Source organism: Dipodomys ordii, unplaced genomic scaffold (assembly GCF_000151885.1).
Source record: "Dipodomys ordii isolate 6190 unplaced genomic scaffold, Dord_2.0 Scaffold117, whole genome shotgun sequence".
Taxonomy (NCBI): domain Eukaryota; kingdom Metazoa; phylum Chordata; class Mammalia; order Rodentia; family Heteromyidae; genus Dipodomys; species Dipodomys ordii.
The window spans coordinates 3149775-3161509 of record NW_012267333.1 but is presented as its reverse complement, the minus strand read 5'-3'; the positions used below and the strand labels follow the sequence as shown (position 1 = coordinate 3161509).

At 38.4% G+C, this 11735-nt stretch overlaps 1 protein-coding gene across 1 annotated transcript; it reads right to left on the bottom strand.

The window, feature by feature from the left end:
- Positions 1 to 5701: 5701 nt before the first annotated feature.
- Positions 5702 to 6637, bottom strand: LOC105995480 (olfactory receptor 1S1-like). Its single transcript, XM_013029195.1, has one exon. The coding sequence runs from the start codon at positions 6635 to 6637 to the stop codon at positions 5702 to 5704; it is 936 nt and encodes a 311-aa protein (XP_012884649.1).
- Between the last annotated feature and the right edge of the window lie 5098 nt (positions 6638 to 11735).

Genomic DNA, 11735 nt, shown 5'->3' with positions numbered 1-11735 from the left:
GGTGCTGTCCCTCAGCTCTTCAGCTCAAGGCTAGCACTCTACCACTTGAGCCACAGCACCACTTCCGGCTTTTTCTTTTTGCTTATGTGGTGCTGAAGAATGGAACCCAGGGCCTCAGGCATGCAAGGCAAGCGCTCTACCACTGAGCCACCTTCCCAGCCCCAGCATTTGGATTCTTGTCATAAGGTTTTATGGATTTACAGAGAGGATCATATACTTTCATTTAGTCATATTTTGAATATCACTCTTTATTTTGGGAGTGTTAAATAATTCTTACATTTCTGAGAATAAACCACATTTGGCCATAGTATTATTTATTCACTTTACTTCCTAAGTATACAAGAGATGATATCAATCATTCTTGCATGATTAAAATTGTCACATACAGTGTTGCCTAAAGGTGTTTGATGATTTTACTTTATAGAATTTTGGAAAACCACAAATAGTTGTACATATATATGAGTCCATTGTGGTATTTCAGCACTTACATACAATATGTACCTATCAAATGAAGGAAAGTAATGTTTCCATTTCCACATTATTACTTTGCATTTGGATCCTTCAAGCTTCTGTCTTCTAGTTCTTCATATAATATAGGTAATTGTGAATTTTTTTTTGGTGGGGGGGGGGCGTCCGGACCTGGAGCCTGAACTCTGGGCCTGGGCGCTGTCCCTCAGCTCTTCAGTTCAAGGGTTGCACTCTACCACTTGAGCCACAACTCCACTTCCGGCTTTTTTCATTTTGCTTATGCGGTGCTGAGGAATCGAACCCAGGGCCTCATGCATGCAAGGCAAGCGCTCTGCCACTGAGCCACCTTCCCAGCCCCGGTAATTGTGAATTTTAAGAGTTCTTTCCCCCCTGAGACAGAGTCTCACTGTATAGTTCTACCTAGCCCCAAATTTATAATCCTGTTGTGTCAGCCTGTTGATTGCTGGGATTGCAGGCTTGTGACACTTGACTCAGATAAAGTTGACACCCTGCATCATTTAGAATCTTATGGTAAAAGAAAATTAGGGAGATAGAAAGACATAAACCAGCAGAAGGAGGAAAGAGACAAAGAAGGAATATAAGATGCTTACATCCTTTTTTTTTATTGTGAAAATTCAGTACAGAGGGGTTACAATTACATGGGCAAGATAATGCGTACATTTCTTATCAAGCATTGTAGCCTCCTCCTTTCTTTCCCCTTCCCATCCTCCCCTCGCCCCCACCCAATCCTCCTCCTCCTTCGCCCCACCACCAAAGTTGTAAAGTTTGTTTTCGACATAAAGACTTGTATATCTCATTGTTGCAATGTGTCCACCTGTATCCCTAGTTAAACGATTTGTTCCCTCCACAAATTATACCAATATCAAATACAGTGAAAGCAGGGGTTATACCATGGGGGAGGGACATACAAAGCAACAAAGAAATCATCTTATAAATATGTTAGAAACAATCCCATGGAAGAAAAAAAACATTTGAATACTTAGCTTGGGTTCATTTCACCTAACATCAACTTATCTGACCTTTTCTGTTTGTCTTAGACATATACTAGTTATTGCAAATAAGGGAAACCATGGTTGCATCCTTTCATAGACCTATTCTGATCAAATCAGTTCCATTTTTTTCAACCCTGACATTTTAGGACTGCTTGTCAGTCAGCTAGAGGTGATAGCAGATCAGGGAGTCTGATTTCAGGAGTTACAGTTTGGCTTCGATTGTATTTGAAACAGTTGATATCTTCCCTTTTTATAGGAAAAAATCACTTTCCCCTGTGTCTTCCAATATTATTCAATATTGGGGTTTCCTGGGGCTTTGTCTAGCACTCTTTCTCTAAAGTCACTCCTCAGATAATTGTATTGTCTCATGACTTAAAAGACTTAAACTGTTTTTTGTGTATTGGGCTTGGGATTTGAACTCAGGGCCTGGACATTGTCCCTGAGCTTTTGTGCTCAAGGCGAGTGCTCTACCATATGAGCCACAGCTCCAGTTCCAGCTTTTTGGTGGATAATTTGATTTTAGTCTCCTGAGTAGTTGGGATTACCGAAGTGGGCCACCAGATCCAGCAATACTTAAATTATTTAATTAAACCAAAACTGTCTGCCATGGCTTGTAAGACTAAACTTGGATAGATTCCCAACAACCTTCCTGGCTGTGGTTACTTGCCTTATCTACATTCACTTTGCTCTAGTCTTGTCTATTTCCTATTCCTTGAGCATGCCAAACCCTTCACTACACAAATACCTTTTAATCCACTCTTCTTTTGTCTTGAAATGTGTCTCAAGATCTTCTTTTGAGAGATCTGAAGATCTTCACTCCTTGTCTTATTTGTTTCACCATTCAAAGGCCTGAGAGAGGCATTCCCAACTCCTGGACCATCCTATATAATGTAGACATCCTACCTCACTCTGTCCCTAGCCCTGCTTTATCTGCCTGTATGACTCTCCAAGCTTCCTAAACATAAGCTCATCCATTTAGTTCTATGTTCAGTGTCTTAGGCACTAACAAACACCAAGAAGGCAACTATAAAAAGCTTAATTTCCTTTGTAATCTTACTAGGTCCTCAATTTTTATTTTGTGTAGCAGATAAAATAGGAATATTTGCTGGCATTTTATATATTTTGTTTTACAAGTCATTCCTACCCAATATGAAGAAGTTTGGATGTTTTTGGACGTATATCTTAACATTTGTGTTAGCTACGGTTAGATGGCAGAAGTTTCTCTGGATGAATTGATAAATCACAAATTGTTTTTCAGACATGGTTTGGGAAAGACCAAGCAAAAGACAAAATTCAATTGAGTGCATTTTGTATAGAATCTGTATTGCTTTCATTCACTTTTTTTTGTTTTTAATGTACTCAGTATGTATAACTTGAATAATTGTACCATGAGAGCAGATGGCAGAAGATAAATTTTCTCAAACATGTAAGATATATTACTCATTTCAAAATTTTCTTTTCTAAATAAAGATGGTTTCTGTACAATAATTTACAATGCCATAAATACAGGAAATATGGTTTTTCAATATTTTTATTAGCATACATTTATAGCCCAAGGGGTTTTCATTGTACTATAATTACATAGATGTGTACAGTGTTCTTTGAGCAAGTTGATAAACTTGCTCATCTGACTGCTTTCATAAAAAATGACATCAATAATTGACCAAATATTGTTTTTGCTTATCAAGTATTTAAAAAATCAGATAGAATTATTTTTATATTCTGTCTTCTCTCTTTGGAAGACCATTGAAGTCATAAACAACGAGTTATTCATTGTTTTATTTTTAGTGATTGCAAACATTTATTCCTTTCCTTGTAGCCTCTATTAATAATACAAAGGAGTTCATTGTGTCATGAACATGCACATATGTATACAATGTACCTTGTTCAAATTGATCCCTTCCATGACATTTCTTATCTCCTACCCTTCTTTATTTCAAAACTACTTTTTAGTGGCTTTCATTATTCTATTGTCATATAGCACATAGACCATGTTTAGCCCCATCCCTTCATTCTTTTAATCCCAGGATCAGACATAGAGAGTGTTAAAAGGAAGGTTTGTTGAAAATGACAGTGGGGAACAATTCAGAGATATGTAAGCATCTGGGCACGGATGTATATCTTTCTTTTTATGAAAATTCTATGAAGGTCTTCATAAAATCCTGTGAATTTTTTTTTAATCCGTGGTCTTCTATGCCGTAATACTATAACTCTAATTTACTTTCTCAGGCAAAGTTGCAATTTGCATGCAAATCTATTTCTGGACAAATAAGTCAGAAATAAGTCACTGCAGATAAAGTTGTACCTGCCAGTCTCCTATAAGTCAGAAGTAATGGAAGACCAGGACAGGCCCACGGAAATATAGATCGGCTCAACTAAAATCTTCTGATTATAACCCTGTGTAGTTTCATAATGTAGGTGCCAGATTCCTTCACTGGACATTCTGGGTCATTAGATCCAGGATGGACTTTGAGAGGACTCTGGTAAAGCCTGCTTTGCAGTATTTTATTTTTCAGCCAGAGGAAAGCCTAAGAGTTTGAACTTTTGTTGATTTCTCCTTGCGATTACCACAATTTTTGAATGACCAATTATTGCTGAGATTCAGCTAGCCTAGCAAAAGGGTGTTAGTTACATACCTTTGAAAAGGGCTATGTAACTATGGAATATAATGCCCAAGCCCAGACCTAAAGTGTCTCTGACCTAAGGTGGCTTGTGACCATTCAGCATTCTATCTTGGCCATGTATATCCCAACTATTCAATAACCAGGAAATTATGAGACATCCCTTGTACTGCCACTGTGAATGCTTTGTGTATCCTTTCTTGGTTTAGTAACATTGAGTTGTGTGACTTATTACAAATAGGAACCTCACTTCACTGAAGCAGAAGAAACACAAAAGTAACTTCAGGATTTGAGGATGTGAATTTTGAAAAAAATTCTCCCCCCCCCCTGCAAATTTGGATGCTCACCTTCAATTAGAAGCTAGTGGTCTAGGCCAATGAACTCATTTTTAGATAAGAAAATATGCTTCAGAGTTAGGCTAACATGTTTGTAGTCTCCACAGCTATTTGGAGACGGAATCAGGACTGTATCTTCTGCATGTACACTTCTGTGGATTTTCACTGAAATAATTGAAGTCATCCATAAGGCTAAGTGAAGTGAACCCCAAGATATGGACACAAGAGGTCTGTCTTTGTTGTTGTTGTTTCTAATGTACTCTGTGTTTTTTTGTTTCCTTTGTATGTTCTTCCCACTATGGTATATCCCCTGTTGTCACTGTACTTTATTTTGGTACCCTGCATCTTGCATATACATTTGTTTACTTTGGGGGAGGGAAAGGGGAATAACAGAACACTGAAACAAGGACACAGGAGGACCCATTGCAACAATGATACCCACAAGACAGTATATTGGAAATGAGCTTTACAACTTTGGCGGGGGGGGGGGGGGGGGAGGGAACTGTCGGAGGGAAGGGATAACAACAAAGGAGAGGTAACAATGCTGGACAGGAAATGTACTCATTACCTAACTCATGTAACTATAACCCTCTCTACAGTATCTTTACAATAAAATACAATTTAAAAAAGAATTTAAGCCATCTGGAATTATATTTTCCAGAGTGTATTTGGTACAACACTAGCTCCATCAACCACTCGGTGACAAATTAGGTTCTATGTGATTGAGTAAGTTTAGTTTTGAGCACAGAGGCATACCTTATTATCCCCAACTGCAGGCTTTGAGAACTTGTTTAATTAAGACCATTTTTCTTTATTTAACTCAGAATTGTTTGAAAGTAGGAATACTTATTTTTGCAAGTATTAAATCTTTCATTGAAAAGGGCCAAGGCAAAATAAGCTTCGAGCAAAGCTGCCTTAGATAAGTATAGATTGAATAAAGAATTAATAATAAGTATCTTCAAAGCTGTAAAAAGGTAGACTGTAGGCACTACTTGCACCTATTTTTGTCTGTGTCATAAACAATTTGCACAAACATTGGTATTAGAACAGATTAGCATCCAAGTGTCTGCTATTGTAATGACTTAATAATGGCAATTAGGGATCCTCTTTCTAACACTAGAGCAACATGGGAAAGCACTAACCCTTCAGAGGCTGGAATATGAGAAAGTGGATGTCTATCAGAACTATCAGAACTATGCCACAAACGTTGAGCTGAATCAACCACTTAGTAATGCAGATTCAAGAAACGCAGATACTCCTGCCATCAAAGGGAAGAGCGTTTCTTTACTATGAGCTTTCTCAGGGCACCTTTCATGTCTTTATTCCTCAGGCTGTAGATGAAAGGGTTCATCAGGGGTGTGACCACAGTGAACAGTACTGCGCCAATCTTATCTGTGTTCTCAGGGTGAGCGGACAAGGGGAAAAAGTAAACCCCTACAATGGTCCCATAGAAGAGCAACACAACTGTCAGGTGAGAGCTGCAGGTAGAGAAGGCCTTCCACTTTCCCTCTTTGGATGAGATTCTCAGCGTAGCCCTGATGATGCAGATGTAGGAGAAGAGGATGAGAGCAAAGGGGAAAGTAATGACTGATAAGCCCACAATAAATAACACCAGCTCATTCACCATCTTGTCTGAGCAGGACAGTTTGAGCAGAGGGGCTAAGTCACAGAAGAAGTGTGGGAGAATGTTTCTGTCACAGAAGATCAACTGAATGAACAGAAGGGTGTGAGTCAGGGCAACAATATTACTGAGGAACCACGGGATGACTGTAAGCAAAAGGCAGAGCCTTGGATGCATGATAATGGTATAGTGAAGAGGGTTGCAGATAGCCACAAAGCGATCATAGGCCATGACGCCCAAGAGGAAGTTGTCAATGACGACAAACACAATTGAAAAGTACATCTGTGTGACGCAGCTCTTGTAGGAGATGGATTGACTCTTGGTCTGAATGTTCACCAGCATTTTGGGGACTGAGGTGGAAATGGAAGAAACATCAGCAAAGGATAGGTTGGCCAGAAAAAGGTACATGGGTGTGTGAAGGTTCGAATCAAAACCAATGGCCAGAATGATGACCCCATTCCCAACTACAGTGACCAAGTACATACCCAGGAAAAGCACAAAGAGTAGTTCCTGCATCTCAACCTGAGAGGAGAGTCCCAGGAGGATGAATTCAGAGATGGTTTGGTTTCCCTGACGCATATGTCTCCTAATCTGCAGAAGAAAACACAGTCTTCAGATCCCCACTAGAAAACCCAAATAGCACTACTCAGCTGCATCCACTTCAGGAGGACACATTTGTTATACTGAACAGGAATGAACTGCTACTTAGTAAGTACGACTTCTGAATACACTATTAACTCAGCAGTGCAGAGAATTGGAATTGCCTTAGGAAGAAAACAAACGATATGATACTTCTCAGTGAATGTATCTTAAACTTTCAGCTCTGAATGTGATTTTCATAGTTGGTTCAAAATGTTGTTTACTTCAAATTGAGAGCCCCAAGAGAGGTGGATCTTATATTGTAAAATTGTTAAGTATGCCAGCAGGAATTAAATAAAAATAAATCGTTAGAACTAGCCCAGGATACCCTTCAATGGATGAATGGATCAAGAAAATGTGACATATATATGTATATATACATACACACATACATGCATATATCTACACATATATGTGTGCAGTATGTGCACACATATATAACATAGCACAAACATATATATTGAAGTTTTACTCATCCATCTGGAAGAATGATATTATATCATTTGCAGAGAAATGTATGGACCTGGAAAAAATTCTGGTAAACCAGGCTTAATAGAAAGGACCCATGTTTTCTTTCATATGTGGGAGTTAGACCTAACATCTCTCTGTGTGTGTGCACATGCATAAACATACACAGGGTCATAGGAATAGGCACACAAACATATCATACCAAGTATGGTACATGCAGGGGAGTAGTTCAATGGGGTAACTCCTTTGAACAACTTACATTCTTAGCAAAATGAATACCAGGAAACTGTAACTTGAGGTTGTCTGGGGATTGAGGATAAGGGCAAAAGGGTGAATAAATGAAGAAAGGAGGAAAAGGTGATTGCAGTCATAATATTCAGTATACATATATTATGTGAAAGTGGAGTTGGAAAAATTAAGGGGATGGGTGGGGTTGGGAGAGCTTGGGGAGAATGATGAAAGAAATGAGATTGATCAAGATGCATTCTTCTCATAAACTGACATGTTGAATTGACACGCCTTTGTACAGCTACTTAACTATAAGTTAGCAAGGAATTTTTTGTCTTTTCTTTTTTTTAAAGAAGAAGTATTCTAGAGGAATTGAATGGTGAGGAGGAGAAGAGTACACCTTTGACCTGATAGGCCCCAGACATTCCAAAGTGGTGTCCTGGATGTTAAGTGTTGCCCTCAAGGAATACTGAAGAGAAAAAGATCATTTCCATGGCTGAGTAAGAGACCCTGGAGAGGTTTGTGTCAGGAGAGATTTGTTTAAGCAGAGATTTGATAGAGTCCAGCCCTACCCCGTGAGGCCTCAATTATAGCCCTTTGTCCTTCCAAATGCCCTCTGTCACTGGGCTTGGAAATCCCACTTCTTCTGGTCACTTTTTTGGGGGGGAGGCAGTATACCTTTATTAAGGTCATCACCCCTTCCATCAGTCTCCACCATCTCTCCAAGTCTTCATCAGCCTTGTGGACTTTTGAGCATCAGTTCCTTACCTCATCTTCTGGTTTCATCTATCCCAGCCCCCAGTAGTCTCATTCAGATTGTTGTGAGTCCAAGGTGGCTGCGTAGTGGGTTTGATCAGTTTTAAGTTACAAAGTGCTCAGGCCCCTCTGACAGTAAAATTTCTGGAAGTTAGGGAGTTTAGATACAGAAGCTTTCTTGTGCTTACTTACCAGGGTGGCAGATAGAGGGCTGAGAGCAGCTTTCCTGTGCTTCTCAGAGTTGGACTCTTCTTCCAAGCACCAGTGTGTCACGATGTCTGACTCTCATGGGACATTTATCTCCTCCCAAGTCCTTAGGGATGGCATCCCTAGAGTGTTTTCTTCAAGACAAACACTTATTTTCACCTCCTAGTGTCAATGAGGTAAATGGGGAATAGATAGCCCTGCTTTTTGCTTCCTTTGTTTTGTCTTAAGATGCTACTTATGTTCTTTTTGCAAGTTAGGTAATTATCCAACAGATTAGAGGTCTCTGCAACATTAAATAGATGTCACTGTTGGAATGGCGTCCCTGTGGTGATTTAGTACCCAGGAAAGTATTATAGTCTGAGTTTCTAGTAGTGCCAAAAATTATTGAAATAATATTGAGTGAGTGGTCCCCAATACACAGAGAAATCTGGAAGAGTAGACCTGAAATGGACAGGACAGGTAGGTTGTACAGCCACAAGTAACATTTCCCTTCCTCTAATGCTTTCACATGCCTTGTAATGTTGTGAGCCATTTCTCACCCGAACCAAGAATATTCATCCTTTCCTCAACAGGAAGAAACTCAATGTACTTTTGGGCTTATTCAAACTTTTATTAATATTAGTCACTTAAATCTTACTTAGAATCTGTAGTTTGAATTCCACTCTATCTGATAATAGTATTTTCAGATCAACTTAATGTACTCATTACCTTGCTCATGTAACTGTAATCCCTCTGTACAGCACTTTTTTTTTTTTTTTTTGGTTGGTCATGGGGCTTGAACTCTGGGTTTGGGTGCTGTCCCTGCACTCTTCAGCCCAAGGCGAGTGCTCTACTGCTTGAGCCACAGCACCACTTCCAGTTTTCTAGTGTTTTTTTTTTTAAATTGGAGATAAGAGTTTCACGGATTTGCCTGCCCGGGCTGGCTTTGAACCACGATCCTCAGATCTCAGCCTTCTGAGTAGCTAGGATTACAGCTGTGAGCCACCGGCGCCCGGCTAGCATTTTTTACAGTAAAAAACATACACCCCAGAAACCTAACTGTAACTCTACGAATAGCTGAACCGGATTCCAAACCAGTCAAATCAGGCATTAAAGCATGTAATCTCTCTCCAAAAAAAATTAAAACTTGTTGGATCACTATCTACTTTAAGTCTGTTTCATGAACATGAATCTGAATTTTAACACTTAACCTTAAGATTTCTGTCATTTGACATGTGAATTTAAGGGATTCACATACATAGGGCCACTGACATACTGGGTTTATGCTTCCTACCTAATATATTATTTTTTTTCACATTTTCTCTTGACTGTTTCTACAGTGGTGGAGCTTAATTCTCTTTGATACCTGGCATCAAAATATATCTGTGCTATTTTTCTTTTTCTTTTTGGTTGGTCATGGGGCCTGAACTCTGGGCCTGGGTGTTGTCCCTGAGCATTTCAGCTCAAGGCTAGCACTCTACCACTTGAGCCACAGCACCACTTCTGGCTTTTTCTGCTTATGTGGTGCTGAGGAATCAAACCAAGGGCCTCATGCATGTAAGGCAAGCACTCTACTACTGAGCCACCTTCCCAGATCCCCATCTGGGCTATTTTTAATCTACCAGTATTTAAAACATATTTTTTATTTTATGGAAATAGAATGATGATACCATATAATAATTTTTTCAAAAGAGAAAGAGAATAAGAAAGAGTAATAGAGAGAGTGAATTTGATCAAAGTATACTATATGTATATATGGAAAAAAATCTCACAATGAAGGCTTTTGTACAAAGAATATATGCTAATATAAATGAAAAAATATTTTAAGAAGATATATAAACACAATTTTATAACATTTATCAGCTATTATTTGTAAACTATACTTTAAACAAGAAGAAATAGAGTAATTACCATATGTCTTCTCCTACCCTGTATCATTCATGTATGTTCAAAGTCAATTTGAATTTAAATTTCAGATAGTAATAGTTTAAAATATATAACTTGCATTTTATATACCTTCCCTTGCTAATTGCATTAAATGATGAAAACATATGTTAATATTCACTGGAGCCAGAAATTCTAAATATGTCATTTTTAACTACTGCTTCTCACATTTTATGTCTACTTTCACAAGACTAGAAGGGCTTTGTAAAATCTTCTGAGACCAGCTGTGTTTCATCTGTTTTAATGATGAATAATGAATAATAACTGAGACTTCTTCTATTTTGGCCTACGCATTACATGGAATATATATATATATATATATGTGTGTGTGTGTGTGTGTGTGTGTGTGTATTCACATACACACATACATCATACATGTATATATATGTATTATTATACATTGTATATTTTATAAGAATATATATTCTTTTATTTTGTGTGGGTACTGGATCTTGAACTCAGGGATTAGGTAGACATTGTCCCTTAATTTTTTCACTCAAAACTGGCACTGTGTCATGTGAGCCACAACTCCATTTCCAGCTTGTTAGTGATTAATTGGAGATAAGAGTCTCACAGACTTTCCTGCTCAGGCTGGCCTCGAACCATAACTCTCAAATCTTTTTTTTTTAATTCTTTTTTTTTTAAATTGTGAAAGTACTGAACAGAGGTGTTACAATTACATGGGCAAGATAATGAGTACATTTCTTATCAAGCATTGTAGCCTCCTCCTTTGTTTCCCCTCCTTTGTTTTCCACCTCTTCCTATCCCCCATCCCCCCCAAAGTTGTAACGTTCATTTTCAACATAACAACTTGTACATCTCATTGTTGCAATGGGTCCACCTGTATCCCTAGTTAAACGATTTGTTTTTGCCCTTTCCCTCCACAAATTATACTGACATCAAATACAGTGAAAGCAGGTGTTATATATTGTGGGGGAGGGACATACAAAGCAACAAAGAAATAATCTTATAAATATGTTAGAAACAATCACATGAAAGAAAAAACATTTGAATTCATATCTTAGTGTTCATTTCCTTAACATCAACTTATCTGACCTTTTCTGCTTGACTCAGACATATACTAGTTACTGCAAATAAGGGAAATCATGGGACCTATGTTTCTTTGGCCTGGCTTACTTCACTTAATATAATTTTTCCCAAGTCTTTCCATTTCCTAACAAATGGGGCAATGTCATTCTTTCTGATGGAGGCATAGAATTCCATATGTACCACATTTTCTTGACCCATTCATCTACTGAGGGGCATCTGGGTTGGTTCCATATCTTAGCTATAGAAAATAATGCTGCAATAAACATAGTTGTGCTGATCGCTTTAGTATGGTCCTGTTTGTAATCATTTGGGTAAATGCCCAAAAGCAGGATTGCTGGGTCATAGGGGAGCTCTATGTGGAGTTTTTTGAGGAACCTCCATACTACTTTCCAAAGTGGTTGAACAA

What these genes read in the sequence shown, in the direction of transcription:
- LOC105995480 (XM_013029195.1), bottom strand. Translation starts at nt 6,637, where the DNA reads ATGCGTCAGGGAAACCAAACCATCTCTGAATTCATCCTCCTGGGACTC.